At 51.2% G+C, this 17,469-nt stretch overlaps 6 protein-coding genes across 6 annotated transcripts; 2 read left to right on the top strand and 4 right to left on the bottom strand.

Moving 5' to 3' along the window:
- Positions 1-268: 268 nt before the first annotated feature.
- KD926_001473 (catalase-domain-containing protein) lies at positions 269-2,548 on the top strand (the record flags this gene model as incomplete). The annotated part of the gene is made up of 3 exons (XM_053096709.1): positions 269-439; positions 505-930; positions 992-2,548. 3 exons carry the CDS (start codon positions 269-271, stop codon positions 2,546-2,548), a joined length of 2,154 nt encoding a protein of 717 aa, XP_052959224.1.
- A 522-nt stretch (positions 2,549-3,070) lies between these two features.
- KD926_001472 (uncharacterized protein) lies at positions 3,071-7,263 on the top strand (the record flags this gene model as incomplete). Its single annotated transcript, XM_053096707.1, has 15 exons — positions 3,071-3,152; positions 3,222-3,271; positions 3,316-3,360; positions 3,433-3,580; positions 3,630-3,710; positions 3,983-4,171; positions 4,229-4,308; positions 4,372-4,665; positions 5,271-5,537; positions 5,597-5,695; positions 5,755-5,828; positions 5,892-5,991; positions 6,049-6,470; positions 6,525-6,648; positions 6,724-7,263. The coding sequence occupies 15 exons, from the start codon at positions 3,071-3,073 to the stop codon at positions 7,261-7,263; spliced, it is 2,595 nt and encodes an 864-aa protein (XP_052959223.1).
- Positions 7,264-7,524: 261 nt separating this feature from the next.
- Positions 7,525-11,231, bottom strand: chsB (chitin synthase class II; the record flags this gene model as incomplete). Its single annotated transcript, XM_053096706.1, has 5 exons — positions 7,525-8,428; positions 8,486-8,652; positions 8,700-8,884; positions 8,934-10,672; positions 11,002-11,231. 5 exons carry the CDS (start codon positions 11,229-11,231, stop codon positions 7,525-7,527), a joined length of 3,225 nt encoding a protein of 1,074 aa, XP_052959222.1.
- Positions 11,232-12,351: 1,120 nt separating this feature from the next.
- KD926_001470 (DUF1774 domain-containing protein) lies at positions 12,352-13,444 on the bottom strand (the record flags this gene model as incomplete). The annotated part of the gene is made up of 4 exons (XM_053096705.1): positions 12,352-12,560; positions 12,617-13,190; positions 13,247-13,374; positions 13,435-13,444. The coding sequence occupies 4 exons, from the start codon at positions 13,442-13,444 to the stop codon at positions 12,352-12,354; spliced, it is 921 nt and encodes a 306-aa protein (XP_052959221.1).
- Positions 13,445-13,956: 512 nt separating this feature from the next.
- KD926_001469 (inositol monophosphatase family protein) lies at positions 13,957-15,015 on the bottom strand (the record flags this gene model as incomplete). Its single annotated transcript, XM_053096704.1, has 1 exon — positions 13,957-15,015. One exon carries the CDS (start codon positions 15,013-15,015, stop codon positions 13,957-13,959), a length of 1,059 nt encoding a protein of 352 aa, XP_052959220.1.
- Positions 15,016-15,754: 739 nt separating this feature from the next.
- On the bottom strand, positions 15,755-17,028 carry lap1 (putative aminopeptidase; the record flags this gene model as incomplete). Its single annotated transcript, XM_053096703.1, has 3 exons — positions 15,755-15,988; positions 16,040-16,786; positions 16,846-17,028. The coding sequence occupies 3 exons, from the start codon at positions 17,026-17,028 to the stop codon at positions 15,755-15,757; spliced, it is 1,164 nt and encodes a 387-aa protein (XP_052959219.1).
- Between the last annotated feature and the right edge of the window lie 441 nt (positions 17,029-17,469).

Genomic DNA, 17,469 nt, shown 5'->3' with positions numbered 1-17,469 from the left:
TGGGGGTGGCAGCCCCTTGTTACTGGATGATCGTCCAATGGTAACCAGAAGGTTGCATCATTGTCTTCATGCTGGCATACTCTTTCCAAGGATTTTTCCTGCGGATCTGGATAAAGCGCTATTGGTGGATTGACTCCCGGAACTGGTCAGCGTTTCCCATTCTTTGGTCCATGGTAGATTCAGGTAGTATATAACTCGGATTCGATTGCCCCAGCTTCAAGATAGTCGTTCTCCCCAACACTAACAATTCACTGCAACTTCTTCCATTATGCCTACTAAGCAGGACGATCTTGAGCGGGACACCGTTGAGCTCTCGGGTGTCCAGCATATGACGACGGATTTTGGTGTGAAGATTTCCGATCCCGACCACTGGCTGCGAGTGGGTGATGCGAAGCACAATGGCCCGCCCCTATTGGAGGATTCACTCGCTCGAGAGAAGGTACAGTTGCCTCTAAACCCCACCGATGCCACCAGCTGCTCATACTAAGCACGCTGGCGATTTAGGTCATGCGTTTCGACCATGAGCGCATTCCCGAACGAGTTGTCCACGCCCGTGGAGTTGGCGCTTTTGGTACTTTCCGAATGAAGAAAAGCATCAGCAACCTCACCACCGCTGGAGTTCTCACCGACACATCACGAGAGACGCCTGTCTTCACACGGTTCTCCACCGTTCAGGGCAGCAAAGGCAGTGCCGATACCGTTCGAGATGTGCGTGGGTTTGCAGTCAAGATGTATACGTCCGAGGGAAACTGGGACATTGTCGGCAACAACATCCCCGTCTTTTTCATTCAGGACGCGATCAAGTTCCCAGACGCCATTCATGCAGTCAAGCCAGAGCCCCATAACGAAATTCCCCAGGGTCAAAGCGCGCATAACAACTTCTGGGACTTCCAGTACATGCACTCAGAGACAACTCATATGCAGCAATGGGTACGTACCTGCTCTGTTTTGTCAACAATTCTTTTATACGTCTTTTATCTAACCTGTATAGATCATGTCTGACCGCGCCATCCCCCGGTCTGTTCGGATGATGCAGGGATTCGGTGTGAATACCTATTCGCTCGTAAACGCTGAAGGCAAGCGCCATTTCGTCAAGTTCCATTGGACCCCGGAATTAGGAGTCCACTCCTTGGTGTGGGATGAGGCACTGAAAATCGCTGGGCAGGACCCTGATTTCCATAGGAAGGACCTCATGGATGCGATTGATGCGGGCCAGTTTCCCAAGTGGAAATTCGGCATTCAGGCGATTCCTCAAGAAAATAAGGACGACTTTGAATTCGACATTGAGGACGCTACAAAGATCTGGCCGGAGGAGCTGGTGCCTATCCAGTACGTAGGAGAATTGGAACTGAACCGAAACGTGGACGAATATTTCCCGCAGACAGAACAGGTTGCTTTCTGTACTAGTCACATCGTTCCTGGCATTGATTTCTCAAACGATCCCCTCCTCATCGGGCGAAATTTCTCCTATTTTGACACTCAAATTTCGCGCTTGGGTCCCAACTGGCAAGAACTGCCAATCAACCGGCTGGTGTGTCCCTATATGAGCTTGGTCAACAGGGATGGTGCGATGAAACACCGCATCACCAAAGGCAAGGTGAATTACTGGCCAAACCGATACGAGACCAACCCTCCCGCCTCTCAATCACAGGGTGGTTTCGCCACTTATCCTGAGAGGCAAGAAGGCGTCAAGGCACGCCAACTTTCGGACAAGTTCAAGGAGCATTACAACCAGGCCCAGCTTTTCTTCAATTCTCTGTACCCCATTGAGAAAATGCATGTCGCCAAGGCATTCTCCTTTGAGCTCGACCACTGTGACGAGGAAATCGTCTACAAGCGCTTGTCAGAACGTCTTGCCGTTATCGACCTCAATCTCGCGCGGACCGTGGCCAAGAATGTGGGCGGCGACACACCGGCCAAGGCCACGAAGGCAAACAACGGCCAGACTTCGAAGGGGTTGAGTCAATTTGACTATCTCTCCAATGGTCCCCAAATCGCTACGCGTCGAGTGGCAATCCTCATCATGGATGGCTTCGACCACGCTGCGTACACACAGATGAAGGAGACCCTTAAAGAGCACAACGCATTTGTCTTCACCATTGGTTCGCAGCGTCAGGGTGTCACGGCCGAGTCGGGCGAGAAAGTCATCCCCGATCACCACTTCCCCGGCATGCGGTCGACGCTCTTCGATGCGGTCTTCATCCCTGGTGGAAAGCACGTTGGTGCGCTTGCTAAGAACGGCATTGCCAAGTACTGGATCACCGAGTCCTTTGCTCATCTCAAGCCCGTTTCCGGCGTCAATGAGGCGGTTGGTTTCATCCAGCGGCAGATTAACCTAGATGCGGTCAAGCACGCTTCGTCGGCTAGTCAAACTGTGGAAAGCTATGGCGTGGTGACGGGACAAGGAAACCCAGCAGAGCTTTTGAAATCGTCATCCACTATCGGACCTGACAGTCAAGGATTTGTTGATCGATTCATCTGGCAAATTTCCCAGCACAGGAACTGGCAAAGAGAATTGGATGGATTAATTGACGAGGTAGAGGCTTGATTTATGATAATAATCAGACGTATATGTATATAGAGCGTGATATTTTGCACGATAGCAATTCGATCCTCCATTCCTTAGAGCTCTGTAAATGCTGCTGCATGTGATGTGCAACCCCAACCATGGTTACTTCTGGGCGTTGGGTTCAATCTGTAATCTTAATAATGTTAACGCCTTCACGGCATGTTCGGAGATGATGAAACTTTACCGCACGCAAGCTGCTCAAAATTGATCTCGAGTTCCTTTTCATTTTGGCGTCGGTCTTTCAACCGTAAATGGGGTTTGCTCCCTGTTGGCTCCTTGCTTAAGGTAGTCCAGATTGTTCACATTCCAGTCGAGTTCCACCACGCCCGACCGCTCAGGCCTCAACAAACAATACTCGCAGGGGCTGGGCGAGAATGAAATAATTTGGTTTTTCGATTGGAAAAAAAGGAAAGAAACGGGCGAAGTTTCCGCTGGTATTCTGGAGGCTGAAGGGCTTGACTCTTTTCTCTCCATCTCTTGTCAAACCACATGCGGTGAAAAATGGCATTCAAAATATCGCGCTCTCGGCGCTTGACTGCTGTTATTGGAATTGCTTCGATCTTTTTTGTCGCCGAAATCTCAGGTATGTCTTGTCTCGTTCTTCTGTCTCGTCAATCCCAATGGCCGGCATACTGAGCCCTATCAATGATAGTTGGATTCTATACACATTCTATAGCCCTGGTTGCCGATGCCTTCCACTATGTAGGTGTAACTCTCTCAAAGGAGGCTTTTCCTGACTGGTGCAGCTTAATGACCTGGTCGGATTCGTTGTGGCGTTGGTGGCCCTCAAGGTGAGCGAATCTTCGCATTTCATTCTATTGTCAAGGCGATCGCCTAAATCGCTAACACATAGAATATGTTAGGTATCGGAGAAGAATGAGTGGCCAGCGTCGCTATCCTTCGGATGGCAACGAGCACAATTATTAGGCGCCTTCTTCAATGGCGCACTTCTCTTCGCCCTTGGCATCAGCGTCTTCCTTCAGTCCATCGAGCGTTTCATAACTCTACAACGTTGGTTGCCTCATGTGTTCCGCCCGCTCCACTGCTAAAGGGGTTTTAGGTGTGGAAGACCCCAAACTCATGCTCATTATGGGATCCATCGGGCTCGGCCTTAATCTCATCAGTGCCATATTTCTTCACGGTAAAACATGACAGACGCAATGAGCGAGAGATAATGTAGTAATGGAATTGGCAGAACACCATCATCACGATCATGGCCACCATCACCACGGAGATTCACAAGACCCTGAGATCCCAATGGCAAGTCCGGGGGACAATAACCCCTATGATTCGAGCTTTTGTGCGGTGAGATATAACTTCATGGGATACATGACTCCATGCACATGTTCTGATTCTCTGTTGGTCTGTTCTAGCATCATACCCACAAGCACCGAACGCAGACCAATCGGCCAGTCGCCCATGGACATGACCTTGGGATGATGGGCGTCTTGATCCATGTCATTGGGGATGCCATTAACAACATCGGTGTTATGGCGGCCGCTTTGGTCATTTGGCTGACACATTACGAAGGACGATATTATGCGGACCCGGGAACCAGCATGGGCATCGCTATTATGATCATGTTATCCTCGATTCCATTAGGTATGTATAGCCTGCTCTCTGTTCCGCCGCGGCAGTACTGAGTCGCGGGTCAATTAGTGCGCCGATCAGGGCATATCTTGTTGGAAAGTTCCCCAGATGGGGTCGATCCCGCGGATGTCAAGCACGATTTAGAAACGGTATGCCATGGAATTGCCTGGCAGAGGCTCAAAGCCGTGACTCGCTGATGTTTTTGAATCCAGATTCCCGGGGTGCTGTCCATCCACGAACTCCACATCTGGCGCCTCAACCAGCAGAAGACTCTTGCATCGGTTCATGTCGTTGTGTCCGATCCTTCCGTGCCTCACTTTTTGAAGCTGACCAAGATTATCAACGAATGCTTTCACGCGTATGGGATTCACTCGGCAACCCTGCAGCCAGAAATTGCACCGCCGGGGGAAGTGATTATGGTCGGACAGGAAGCGGAGAAGGTGGAAACGGTGATAGAGACGAAGATGCCCGAGAAATGTCAAATCGTCTGTGGGGAGCTGTGCACGGTGTTGACGTGCTGTGGGTAGAAGGGAAGGAGGAAGGAAGAGGAAAGAAGAAGAGAGGAAAAAAGGAAGGAGCGAGACGGAATTGATTCCGTGGGTGCCTTACAGCGCAGGCACGCCCCGTATATCTTCTCAAGTCAAGGCCACCACCGTGGTTTTAGTTCTACAAACTATTCTTCAAGGATTCAGTCATTAATATCCCCACTTCTCTGCTTAAACAGCGAATCTCGCAATTACGTCCTTGATTAATACCAGATGTTGTTACCGTGAGAGGAATGTGCTGATCTCCTGCAACGCAGATAAGAGCTTCTCCACCTGGAGTGCAACCAGCCAGGCATCATTCACGGGATCTGCATAGCTCGTCCTGTTGATTGGACTTCTATTTCCGATTCCGAGATGCGACTAGAGCACCGATGGATGCTGCTGTCAATTGTCGCTATCGGCCATGGCTACTCGTCAGTAGTTCCGCGGTCAACGTTTGAGTGACATAAAAGGCGTGTGCCTCGTGCTTCCTGGCTGATTTCTCCTTGCATAACCCCTCTTCTAACTCTCAACTATTCTACTCCCCTCTCATTCGGTCTAAAATACATATTATCATGTCTACTCAGCCGTGGGAATTGCAAGCTCGGAAAGCCCGAGATATTCTCCAACAATCTATCCCGGCTCAATGGCTGCTTCCTAGCGATCAACTGCCTCCCGCAAGCCAGAAAAATGTCGAAGACTTTCCTCGAAGGAGCGGTCTTCTCAACGACCGGGAGCTCGACATTACTAACAAGACCGCGATTGCTCTTGTGGCAGATATGAAAGCCGGCATCCTTAGCGCAGAGGAGGTGGTGATCGCCTTTTTAAAGCGTGCCGTCTTAGGACATCAACTGGTTTGTAGATAAAGCTTGGGGATGGATGTGCCCAATCTCTCGAACTAACACCGACCCAGCTCAATTTTGCCACCGAATTCATGACAGAAAAGGCCATATCGCGAGCTAAAGAGCTGGATGAATACAGGCAACGTACGGGAAAAATCATAGGGCCGCTAGTATGTCCAAATACTCCTAACCAATCCTTACGGGATCCCAGAGTTAATTTTTAATCCAGCATGGAGTCCCGATCAGTGTGAAAGAACACATAGGATTCAAGGGCCGCACATGCAATGGCGGCTACGTGGCATTGTCCGTCCTCCTCATTTGACAACAAACTTGGATGTACGTATCTGACGTGTCTCATGCATTCAGGGTGGGCAACATAGCAGCGCAGGACGCACTTCTATTACAGATCCTAGAGAAGGCGGGGGCTGTGTTCCACGTCCGAACGAATCAGCCCCAATCTCTAATGGTAATCACATGCCCCAATCCTTGTTCTATTATCACCTCTAAATTGAACATACCATAGCATCTCTGCTGCAGCAACAACGTTACCGGAACCACAGTAAATCTATACAACCGCACCCTCAGCCCCGGCGGCTCCTCAGGTGGCGAGGGGGCTTCGATGGGATTCAAATGCGCACCCCTCGGTATCGGGTCAGACATTGGGGGTTCGATCCGAGCCCCTGCTGCATTCTGCGGAGCCTACGGATTCCGGCCCACGACGCACCGGATCCCGGGCACGGGGGTCTTCATCCCGGGTCCTGGTCAAGAGTCCATTCTCGGCGTCGTTGGCCCTCTTGCAAGTCAGAGTATTGAGGACTTAGAGCTATTCCAGCGGGTAGTGATTGACCAGGAACCATGGGATATTGAGACTTCCCTGGCTCCGATCCCTTGGAGACGGGCGACACCGAGCAGGGACATGACAGTCGCGATCATGTGGGATGATGGGTGCGTATTCTAGATACTAACGTCGTGAATCCCCCGAGAAGCTGACAGCACCAGATGCGTTCGCCCGCATCCGCCGGTAACGCGTGCCCTGAAGCATGCCAAAGGGCAGCTCCAGGCAGCAGGCATCAGGGTCGTTGACTGGGAGCCCTACAAACATGCCCATGGCTGGAACATCGTGGTAATCTTACTAGCCCAGTCAGTTTTCATAACCGTGGACAGGTCACACTGACAACACACACCCCCTTAACCAAAGTCATCCCTCTACTTCCCCGACGCAGCCGCCGGCCAGCGCGCCCTCCTCGCCCGATCCGGAGAACCGATCCTGCCCCTGACCGAATGTGCCTTCCGCTACAGCAGCGACAAGCCGCTGACGATAGGCGAGAACTGGGCCCTCAATGCCGCGCGAGATCAATATCGGGACGAGTATCACGCTCTCATGAAATCCCGCGGGGTGGACTTCATCCTGAGCCCGGCATACGTGGGCACCGCCTCCGTTTTGGGTGAGTCGGAGTACTGGAATTACACGGCGATTTGGAATATCCTGGATCAGCCCGCGGCGGTATTTCCGAGTGGGTTGGTGGTCGATCCGGTGTTGGATCCGGTTGATACGAGTTACTCACCAAGGGACGCGATTGACGCTCGTGAGTGGCGGAAATACAGTCCCGAAAGGTACGAGGGGGCACCAGTGGGACTCCAGTTGACGGGTAAACATTTCAAGGATGAAGAGACGTTGGCTGCTTCAGGGTTGATCTCAAGAGTTATTCAAGGTCAGGAGGTGATGTCCAAGCTCTGAGTTTGCTGAGAGGCATTACCAGGCTAGTTGAGGATAATCAGCTCGGGCTACTGAAACAATTCATTTACATAACCTATCATTATATCCATCCAATCATCAAAGTACATACAAGCATTCCCGTTCCATATCCCAGATCACTGCGGTATTTCCCATCAAGAACACGAACGCCCAAATTCAAGGTGATATTATGAGAAAAAGAAAAGAAAGAAAGGAAAAAGGGAGCGTTATGGGGGGATAAGGGAAGATAATATTCAGGAAAAATCATTTCTTCCAGAACATAGCTTTACCCATTCCTCGTTTCATGGCCCATCTAGCTTCGGTGAACTTGTCGCGCACATTTCCACCGCCGCCATAATTTGTTTTGCTGCCCACAGCGCTGGAATTGGCACTGGCACTGGCGTGAGCTGAAGCGATATTGCCAGCTTCGAACTTGGTTTTGCCCTCGACAATCTTCTGCACCACAAAGAGAATTGCATACGTCGTGGATCCGATCACACGGAACAGCGCCAAAACGGCGACGGACCAGAGGATAATGGCCAGGTAAACATTGGTACCGCCGGAGTCGACGCCGTAGACCTCGGACACGGCCATGGCCAAGATGAGGTTTGCAACCATCCAGATGGACACCATGTACGTACGCACGGCTCGGTAGTAGTCTTCCTGCAGCTGGCTTTCGGGGGTCGGGGGCTCAGGAACTTCGAGGCGATCACGGAGGTTCCGCAGTGCAGCATCGTATCCACTGTCAATGTCGAGCTGTTCCGAAGGCATTTCGACTTCGACGATAGAGCCGTTAATGATCTTCGCGGCTCCCAGATCCGTATTGACAACGTTGTCACCCTTGGTACCCCAAGTCACGTCGTGGGTATTGCAGAAGGCATAGATCTGCAAGGTACACACGTAACTTGGCATAAGAGCAAAGTACTGGGCTGACGAAGTGAACATGTGCCATGGGTCAAGGTAAAGGAAGGAACTGAAGAAGTAGAGACCAATGGTCGAAAGCATTGAAATCACAATGTTCACCATTAGTCCATCGCTGACTTCGAGGTCCATATCTGCTCCGAATTTTGACATGAGTTCCAACACGATCAGATACAGCGCACAGAATGCGGTATAGACCATGATCACGCAATAGACGATGATTCCGGAGAGATACAATTTTTTCGCGCTGCATTCGAGTCAATGGGTTGTCCGATGTAGACGTGTATGTAAGATCAGCACTCACCCTTGAGGTCGATTTCCCATGGAGATAATGAACTGTAGACACATGACCACCACGCAAGCATATCGAAGAACTATGAAAATATATTTTCCCATGTTATGACCAAATGGATCGATCTTGTGGTCTGAAAGCGACCCGGCAATGAAGTAGAAAGCCAAATAGAAGTTTGCCTATCGGGATTAGAACATGCATTCAAGATCTTGTTGGATATACATACCAATCCGAAATAGGTAAAAAGCAGCTGGAGGAACTGATAAACGGACTCGATTTGAAGCAGAATCTTGCGGGGCAACGAGTGGCCCGTCTTCCACAGCTGCTTTACGTTGACAATGGAATAGACCGCAGCGAAGAAAGCACCGTTCAGCCAACGTCGGCGCTGAGAAATGAATTCAGGGATAGTGTCTGAAGACTTGATCAGTAAGGAGTTTCACAATCATCGGAAATAACTTACCTGGCACATCGGTTTCACCAACGGCACTCTTGACAAATCGCAAGACCCATCGCTCGTCACGCTTGGCCACCAGTTCCCAACAGAGAATTCGATCTTCTGCCAGGTACATGTTGGCCGTGAAGACATCCGCGTCTTGGCCATGCAGCGTTTCACCCTTGAAGTACTGATTTAGTGGCCCGTTGCCTTCAGCATCGTTCTGCAGCGCGAAGAAACGGTACGCACTAAGGGCACCAGGAAGCACAGTGATATAGCCGAAGACCGACTCCAAGGGCTTGTCCAGAATGTTCGACATTTTATACTCGAAATTCTGACTAGCCACCAGTGGATTCAGCAGGCCCAACATACCTTTGCCTTTGCCTGCCTTGATCTCACCAGCCGCTCCGGCAACGTTGGAATCTTGGTCGAAGGCTTTCCACAGGTGGTACAATGCAGTCGGGTCAGGCTTTGTACCGACATCGAGAAGAACGCAGATGTTCGGCTGTAGCGCTCGGCCAACGGCATTGAAGAACCACCGGTGAGAGTTCAGCTTCTTCTTGTTATGTTCCTTCAAACAGAAGATAACCTGGCATGGCACGATGCCCTTTTCTGCTCCCTTGAACTTCAAATCGGCGTCCAAAGACACCTGAGTCGTGTACTCGTACATATGGGCATTCACCTGCTTCTGGTTCACAATGTTCTTGGCAATGCCTTCTTGGTAGACACCGAGTGCAGCCAGAGCGTTCAAGGTTCTAGGATGCACCTTCTTTCGACCATCAGCAATCACGCAGACCACGATCTTCTTCCACCCGTCTTTGCCCCATGTTCGTGATTTAGAGCGAGAGCAGAGGTGACTAATATTGCGCATAATACCATGCATGGTCCGAGTGAAACAGATCTCGTCTTCGTTATACATGGTAACACAAATGAGGAGTTCCGTTTCACGGACGGTACTGCCAATTTCCTGACGCAATTTATAGCCCTTCTGGGTGAAGTCGTCCGGGTCACAGGTCACCGCAGTATACCGCATGTGCGTGAATTCTCGGTCGTCTCGCCGAGGCAAGAAACTGTGCAAGATCGTCGGGATTTTACACTCCAGGATCAACTCACCGTTGATCAGCTGGACTTCCTTCTTGACCATTTGGGCGTCTCGGACACCGCGGCGGCCTTGCTTCTCAGGCGCGGGGCCATAGTGCATGTTCGGGTCGACCATCTCACTCGCTTCGTCGTCGATATCATCCAAGTCAATCTTGGTCATTGCGTCCTTTTCGTCCGTGATCACGGTAGATTCACTCATGAAGGATCGAACGCTCGCCGTATGATTATGGTGGGCCGCTCTGCCTCCATCACCGAAGACGTCGTCAGGATCAACTCCGTCGCCAATGTCGATGCTAGCATCCTGGCCACCGGACACCGACCCCGGGCCCGCAAACAGTGGTGCCGGCGGCAGTGGTCGTCGAGGGCTGCCGCCGTATCTCGAACTCGGGGTGCCTGGTCGGGGGCTGCCATTGAGATCGGCACGTTCGTAATGCGAGCCGGTGACGGACGGTGGTCCAGCGGGTCGAGTCCAGTCCGGGGCGCGGGTTGGGGACCAAGCTCGCGTCGGGGAGCCCGGGCGTGACGAGTAGTGAGGGATATCTACCATAGAAGCGGAAGGAGGAGGGATGTTTGGGGCATTTCGTATGCTCGAAACCGGTCGTGAGGGGGACTCGGGCGGGTCATATTCCTGGTATCGCGTCGAATACTGCGTTGCGTATTCGGGTCTATTGCGGGGGGTGCGTGCGTTAGCTCTAGGTCTTCGATGGCAGGGCATCGTAGATAAACGGTCATTTCCACACGTTAGGAGTATCAAAGTGCGCAGTTTCCCAACAACATGAGTAAAAAAGTAAAGGAGAATAAGTGAAGGAGAGAACAGGCCGACATTCCCTTGGCGGAGCTGTTTAGGGATCACACAATGTGGACTAAAACCATCAAGGGGGTGGGACCGAAACAGATGGGTAGGAACGTTGCAGAGATTCCAGTGATTGACCACTGGAATCCTGGGTTATACGAAGCCAGAGACATGACAGAAACCGGTTTCACCACGACTTACCGAGCATCATCCTCATAAGTCTCTCCGTAATGGTACGTTGTACTTCCGCCACTATGCAGTGTGCTTTCTACATCACCACTCGTCGGAAGCAGCCGCATGGTTGTTCCATTTGGGCGAGAGGGCGAATCATTATCCGAAAGGAACGATGTCGTTTCTCCGTATCCATAAGCAGGCGGTTCGTCTTCGTAGTTGGGTGCCGGAGGATATATCCGAGACGGGTTGGGATTCATGTCTGTGGTTGAGTCGCCCGTTCTTCTGATGCCTCACAAGGATCGCTGAGACAATCTCAGCCCGAAGGCAGAATGATTGCTCTCGTCCGTTAGGTTCTGGACAAACCCCTCATAGCGTCAGTTCTGCTGCTCCACAATCCATTGGCCAGACGGGGAGAAGGTTCAAGAATGCTGAGGTCCATGACTTACAGGTGCTTTGGAGGAATCGCTCGTGGGACAACCAATTTGGTTAAGAGAGAAAAAAAAATTATGGAATTCAGCAAGACTGCATGGACAAAGAAATGAGGTCAGTCGTCACAATTTCCGGGTGAAGAAGATATAAACAGAAGGAAGACGAGTGATCGTGCGAGCAGACGTCGACAACCAACAACCACTTGCCGAGTGTTTACCACTAAATAAATAAAATCCGCCCCTGTACTTTTCCGAGGGAGATTTCAGGCAGATGCATACGGAGTAGGGGTGCTTCAACTCGTGGCAGTCATCGGCCTGGCGAATTGGGGCAGCGCGGAGGAGAGTGTTTCCATGTCGCTGGGGCAACGCGTTGGTCGGCCGGTTTGCGGGAGCCGGCGGGGCCACCACCCCCTTGCGCCTACAGACCCAGCAGGCCTTTGCGGAGTCTTTGCGGAATTTCTTTCTCCATGCCAGTCGGCCTCTCTTTTTATGTAAGATAACTAACTGCAGGTAGTTAACTACCACTTTGGTCTGCTCAAGTTGAATGAGCACGAGAGCTGGAAGCACATCGTTTCCATTAACGTCAGAGCACTGGATTTCAAATTATTATGTAGACAGTGGACACTAAATACTATCGAAGCCGTACGCAGCCATCAAGGGATCGGGAAATGAGCAGCAAGGTACGATGGAATACGATCCAGGTTAAAATCAACTGAAACAAAAACAAAAAGAACAAAAAAGGCCTGTCAGTTTGAACGAGCCACCGCTGGCTTGTTTCGATCCCGACAAGATAGAAGTTAGAACACACCACCTCACCTCAATACTTCTTTCATTTTTAAGGTTATGAGACGTGGGGAAAGAGGGAGGAGCCATTCCCACCGAGGGACTTGGCTAGACAATATCGGTATCTCCTCTCGTGCATCCACAAGGTCGATTAATTAGCAGCTCATCACGCGGTTGGGGTTGGTTCGTTGAGCAGAGGCTCCCGCTCCCGATCAGTAAACTCCGTCTGTCCAATCTTGCGGAATAAAATGTTGCGGCCAGTTCTGCGAGTGCTAGAGACGTACAAGGAACTGACCAGGAACACGGCGAAGATAACGAAGGCAAAGATCCACTGCAGAGCGATGGTCTTCACGGCTATCTGCTTCAACGCTAGAGCTGTGGGCACTGGTTAGCGCAGTGTTCACCTGGCAGCCGGGGGGGGGGGCACATACCAAGAGTCAAAAAGCTCAAAGAATAGCCCAACATGTCATCCTGGGCCGTTACGATATGACTCGCTCCGATCACGAAGATGACCCAGATGAAAACGTTCGCAGTAATCCTGGCAGGTAGAGAGTTGCTCTTCACGGCAACCGCGCCGTTCCAAAACAGGGCCATGAGTGTCCAGGCAAAGGGGCCCGCCACGGCAGCCAGATGCACGAGGCGAGGTAAGTTGCGATGGCGCCAGTAGGCCACATGTTGGTTGATGAAATGGACTATCAGGATAATCTCGGAGCCCCAGAAGTGGTTGCGAGTCCACAAGAGGATCCACGCGAAGACAAATAAGTTGTTCAGAATGAAATGCGTGCCCACGTTTGCGGTCGCCGTCACGATAGCGGCATCTCGATGGAAAAGATGGTACACGTAGCTGAGCTGGGAGAGAAGAAGAAAAATCCTGGATGGGAACGAATGGGTGGTGTTAGCGGGGTCTGGAGCAGGACGGTAGACGGAGTGCCAGATATGGGAGAAGATGAACAGAAGAATACTAGATATAGTTACCAGAAGATCCCCGTAACGATCGTGCTTTGGCTAAAAGGTGTGATGTGTCGATTTGCTTGCTTGAAAATGGAATGGCCATGCTTGACATCATGGGGGGCATTGACGGTGTAGTAGAGTCCCGCGACCACGACCAGCAACCATGACAAGGGGACCAAGACGCGGTAGGAGCCCAAGGTATATCGGTCGTGCGACTCCCGGCGGGCGAAAGGGTTATCTAAAGAGTGGTTATTATTTGGGATGGATACCTATTACGATGGCAGGTGGAGACACTTACAAGATGCCATTTTATGAGACGGTTCAATCGATGCTGACCGCAGAGTGTAGAAGGGCTGAAGAGCGCAGAAAGAGCAAAGACCGGGGAGGCGGGGGGAAAAGAAGGAAGGGATCGTACAACCAGGACTACAAGATGATGTAACTTATTGACAGCGAGTGGATGTGGGGATGGCGAGAGTTTAACCTCGCATGGCAATAAGCAGAACAATATAATCCAATCCAGTGGCCGGATTGGTGATGTCATGATCGAATCAGCGCCGAACCCGCCTTTTCCTGGCGCCGCCACGGAGGACGAACGGTCAGATGCTCAGTCGATGCGGGGGGTAACTTCGGTCTGGAGTATATCTTATGATCTTATGGAACGAGTTACATTGACAGTCCAATCACTTAGTCCCTCTTTCATACACCCTGGCGCTGGCCTCGTTGCGAGAACCCTCTCCTTGGTTCTTAAATCTCATTTTCACCAAACACAGTGATTGTAAGAGAATGATAACCCATTCCGTCACAGCTTCCCTCCCCCTCTTTACACAATGTGTTTCACGGCCTCGACGAGCCGTCCGTGGATAGACGTAGGCGCTATGATCATCCCGTAACACTCCGCCAGGGTCCTGCCCAGGCTGCAGTCAACCGGATTACCCGCCAGGTCGCTAACCGTACATCCAACCTCCTGGGCAATCAACATTCCCCCGGCGTGGTCCCAGATCTTGGACCGATACGACGCTTTGCGCGGAATCTTGATCAGGGTGTTGCAGCCTCCCACGGCAATGGCGATATATCGAAGCTGCGCCGCCCATAGATCGGTCGTGTGTGGCCATGGTGCGTTCAGGTAAGCTGCAAGGCGAGCATGATATTCGATGTTTGAGGACGTGGAAGCCGCACAATCCACAAAGTCCAAATCCTTGAATTCCGTGATCTGGGGTTTGGAGTCGAGTTGGTGTGCGACTTGGAGGGCTCCCGTTCCCATCTTGCGCATGTGGGCACCCTGGCCGTCGACGGCGAACACCTGAGATCCGTAGCCATCCCGATCCACTACATCCTCATGCATACGGCCTGATACCAAGTTGAGATTCGGACAACCCAAGACCCCCACCCGTTGGCGTCCATCCTCCACCAGTGCCAGGCAGACCGCATACTGTTGGCCTTCGATAAACGTCGCTGTGCCGTCCACGGGATCCAGGACCCAGGAGCGACCCTTCGGACCACACGTGCCTTGAGCCCCCAAGTCGATCAACCTAAGCATTTCCTCCTTCGAACTTGGCGTATAGAGCAAAGCTTCGCTCGCCTGGTCATCAAGATGGGTAGACGAGACCAAGTCCCAAGCTCGGTCAAGTAGGCTTGCATCGCGACGAAGGGCCGCCGAGTCCTCCTCGCCGACAATGTCGTCCTCGGGGAAAACGTGGTGAATCGCGCTGATAATCAGCGCTTGGGAGGCAAAGTCGGCCACCGTCACTGGAGTGGAGTCGCTTTTATCGAGGCTCCCCTTGTCGACGGCCTCAAGGACCTTTTTCGTCAAAAGCGTGGCCCTCTGGATTGCCAGGCAAGCAATGTGGAGTTCCTTGCTGTATGGGTTGGCTGAGTCCATGTTGATTGAATATGAATCGATTCCAGACACCTCTATTACTGGCCAGCAGTTTCCGTAATGTTTTGAGAGAGGTTAAGCCCGGTTTTGAGAGCAATAGTCAAGGTTTTGCGCGGTCTTCTTCCTAACAGCAATCCAGACTTTCAACTATCCCTTCAAGCTAGTGGTCCGGGATGAAAGATATACAAAACCTAGTCTAGTGAACACCAAGCTAAGCACATGGGATTTCTGTAGATCTTTCGATCGCACAAGATCCAATTTTGAAGGTGGGGTCTAGTGTGGGTGACTGCCGAGCTCTACTGCTATAGATCGAGGCTAGGCCGCTTGGTAGATCACAATACTCGGTTACTGTGTTCTCGTGGTGGGAGTGCAGGTAATAGTATAAGGCCACTGCTGGCAGAAGAGGTGAATCACCAGGAATAATCATGAATGTATGTCATGAATGTATGATCTCATCGGCAAAAATTCGTTGAGTGTCTCCTTCGAGTTTAGTGTGGCTCGGTTCGGCTTGGATGATTGCCTGACCGAACAGGCAGACTTCCCGCCAGAGACGACGTCACCAAAATCCTACACAGTATCCAGAGTCTACTCCGTGCAAGTGAACAATAACCTAACTCGGTCCTGTATATTCGAAATCCTAACCCAACAGGCCTATCTAGAATATCATAGCACTGATCATGACCTGAATTCCCGGAACGCCGTGAAAGTTTACCATCATCCATGCATTACGTCAGGCGAGCGATCAAAACGGGGCAAATGCCAGCTCGTAGGCGAACCCAAGGGTCAACTTTGCATGTTGGAGCATATGGTCGAAACTCAAATATCGGATCTTGTCGTCAGTCGTGTGGATTCGCTTGTTGCTGTTTTCCATTTCGGATTCGGTTGCCATCGCTGCTGGATAGCCGTATTTACTCGCTGATGTGTGATCAGAACAAGCGTAGCCGCATTTCGTGTTGATGAAACCAATATCGCAATACTAAGCCGATCGTCAGCAAGCAAGCTCCAGATACTGGTGAGCCATCCTTACCGTCGTGACTGCGTCCTTCAGGAATTGCGTTAGCCCTTGGTCCACGTAGTCGACCATGATCCCCACGGCCTCTTCACGACCAGCCTCCAGAGCTCCCTTGGTATAGCCTGTCATGTCCTGCTGGAGCATGGCCTTGACATCACGTCTATCTTGTTTGTACTGGGAGAAGATGGCTTGAGAGCCGAGCATGCCGCCTTCTTCAGCCGAGTACCAATGGAACTCGATTGTGTTGGGTGCATCCCCCTTAATAATGGATTCCGATTGTAGGAAACCACGCAGGGCCTCCAGTATGGTGACTGTCCCACTGCCATCATCATCAGCGCCTGGTGCAGCCAGGATTGACGGAAGAAACAGGTTGATGCTGTCCTGGTGGGCACCCAGCACGACAGTCTTATTTGATTTGCCCGGGATGCGGGCAATGACGCTGAATTGTCCCCATGGATGGGCAAACTGATCAACAGTGGCGCCATGCTCCGCGGCCCCGGAGCTCTTGACCACATCGAGGACCTGGTTGTAGAGCCATGTTGCCGATTCAATGCCTGTCTGGGACTTGTAGTAGCGGGTATGGAAAGAGGTGAATTTCTCCAGGTTGTGTTGCATGTTGGCTTTGGATAGATCTTTAATGAGGGTGGTCACTTCGTCGGTATGCTCCATCTTTGACGGGTAGTGCACATAGCTCAGTGTGTGCAACGTAGGATAGTACCCAGCATTTCGCTCTGCTGTAATATCGATGAAATTCACGCCATCCTTTTGAGAGAAATGATGGTTAGCCAAAGAAGATGATAACGAAGATATTTGAGGCTTACCAATTTCAAGGCCCATTTTTCTTCTTCTGTCACCCATCTGGTCTGATAAGGGGCCAGCTCAATCAAATATTTCTCTTGGTTGTGATAGATGTGCGGGTTCATCAATGGTGCCTGGGGAATCACGGCGGCCAAAACTCCCGTGGAAGCCGTCGCGCCCAGCACAAGAGCGGTTCCAACCTTCATGGTGATGGTGATTTACGGAAACAGCTTTCACAAGTAGGCAGGTTGAAATAAGGTATCCAAGAAATAAATACTGCAATATTTAGTAAACAAATCAAATCGTAGGAAATAAAAAAGGTGGATTGTAAAGCTGTGCTACGGGTGACGCTGAAAGTAACCGGGTCGAACAGCTCCCGTTAGGCAAAAGTGGTGAATCAATCAGGCGTTGGAGCGAGAATTGGAGAAGGGGGAAAGGCGGGAGACGCGGGCGGGGAATGCGGACATGGAAACTCACAGGGGTTGTCTCCTGATGAACTCAATCAAGAGCCGACGTTGTTGCGTCGATGGGCAATTAATTTATCGTCAATAATCCGGTAGGAAACGGATGCATTAAGTAGTTAACCCCTTCGAGCTTGGGGAGTGCAAGCCTAAGGCACTGACAGCTCTATATATTGATTGGGACTC

Source organism: Aspergillus affinis (genome assembly GCF_023601865.1).
Source record: "Aspergillus affinis strain CMG 70 chromosome Unknown NODE_12_length_464043_cov_86_772839, whole genome shotgun sequence".
NCBI lineage: Eukaryota > Fungi > Ascomycota > Eurotiomycetes > Eurotiales > Aspergillaceae > Aspergillus > Aspergillus affinis.
This window is presented reverse-complemented; position numbering and strand designations above follow the sequence as displayed.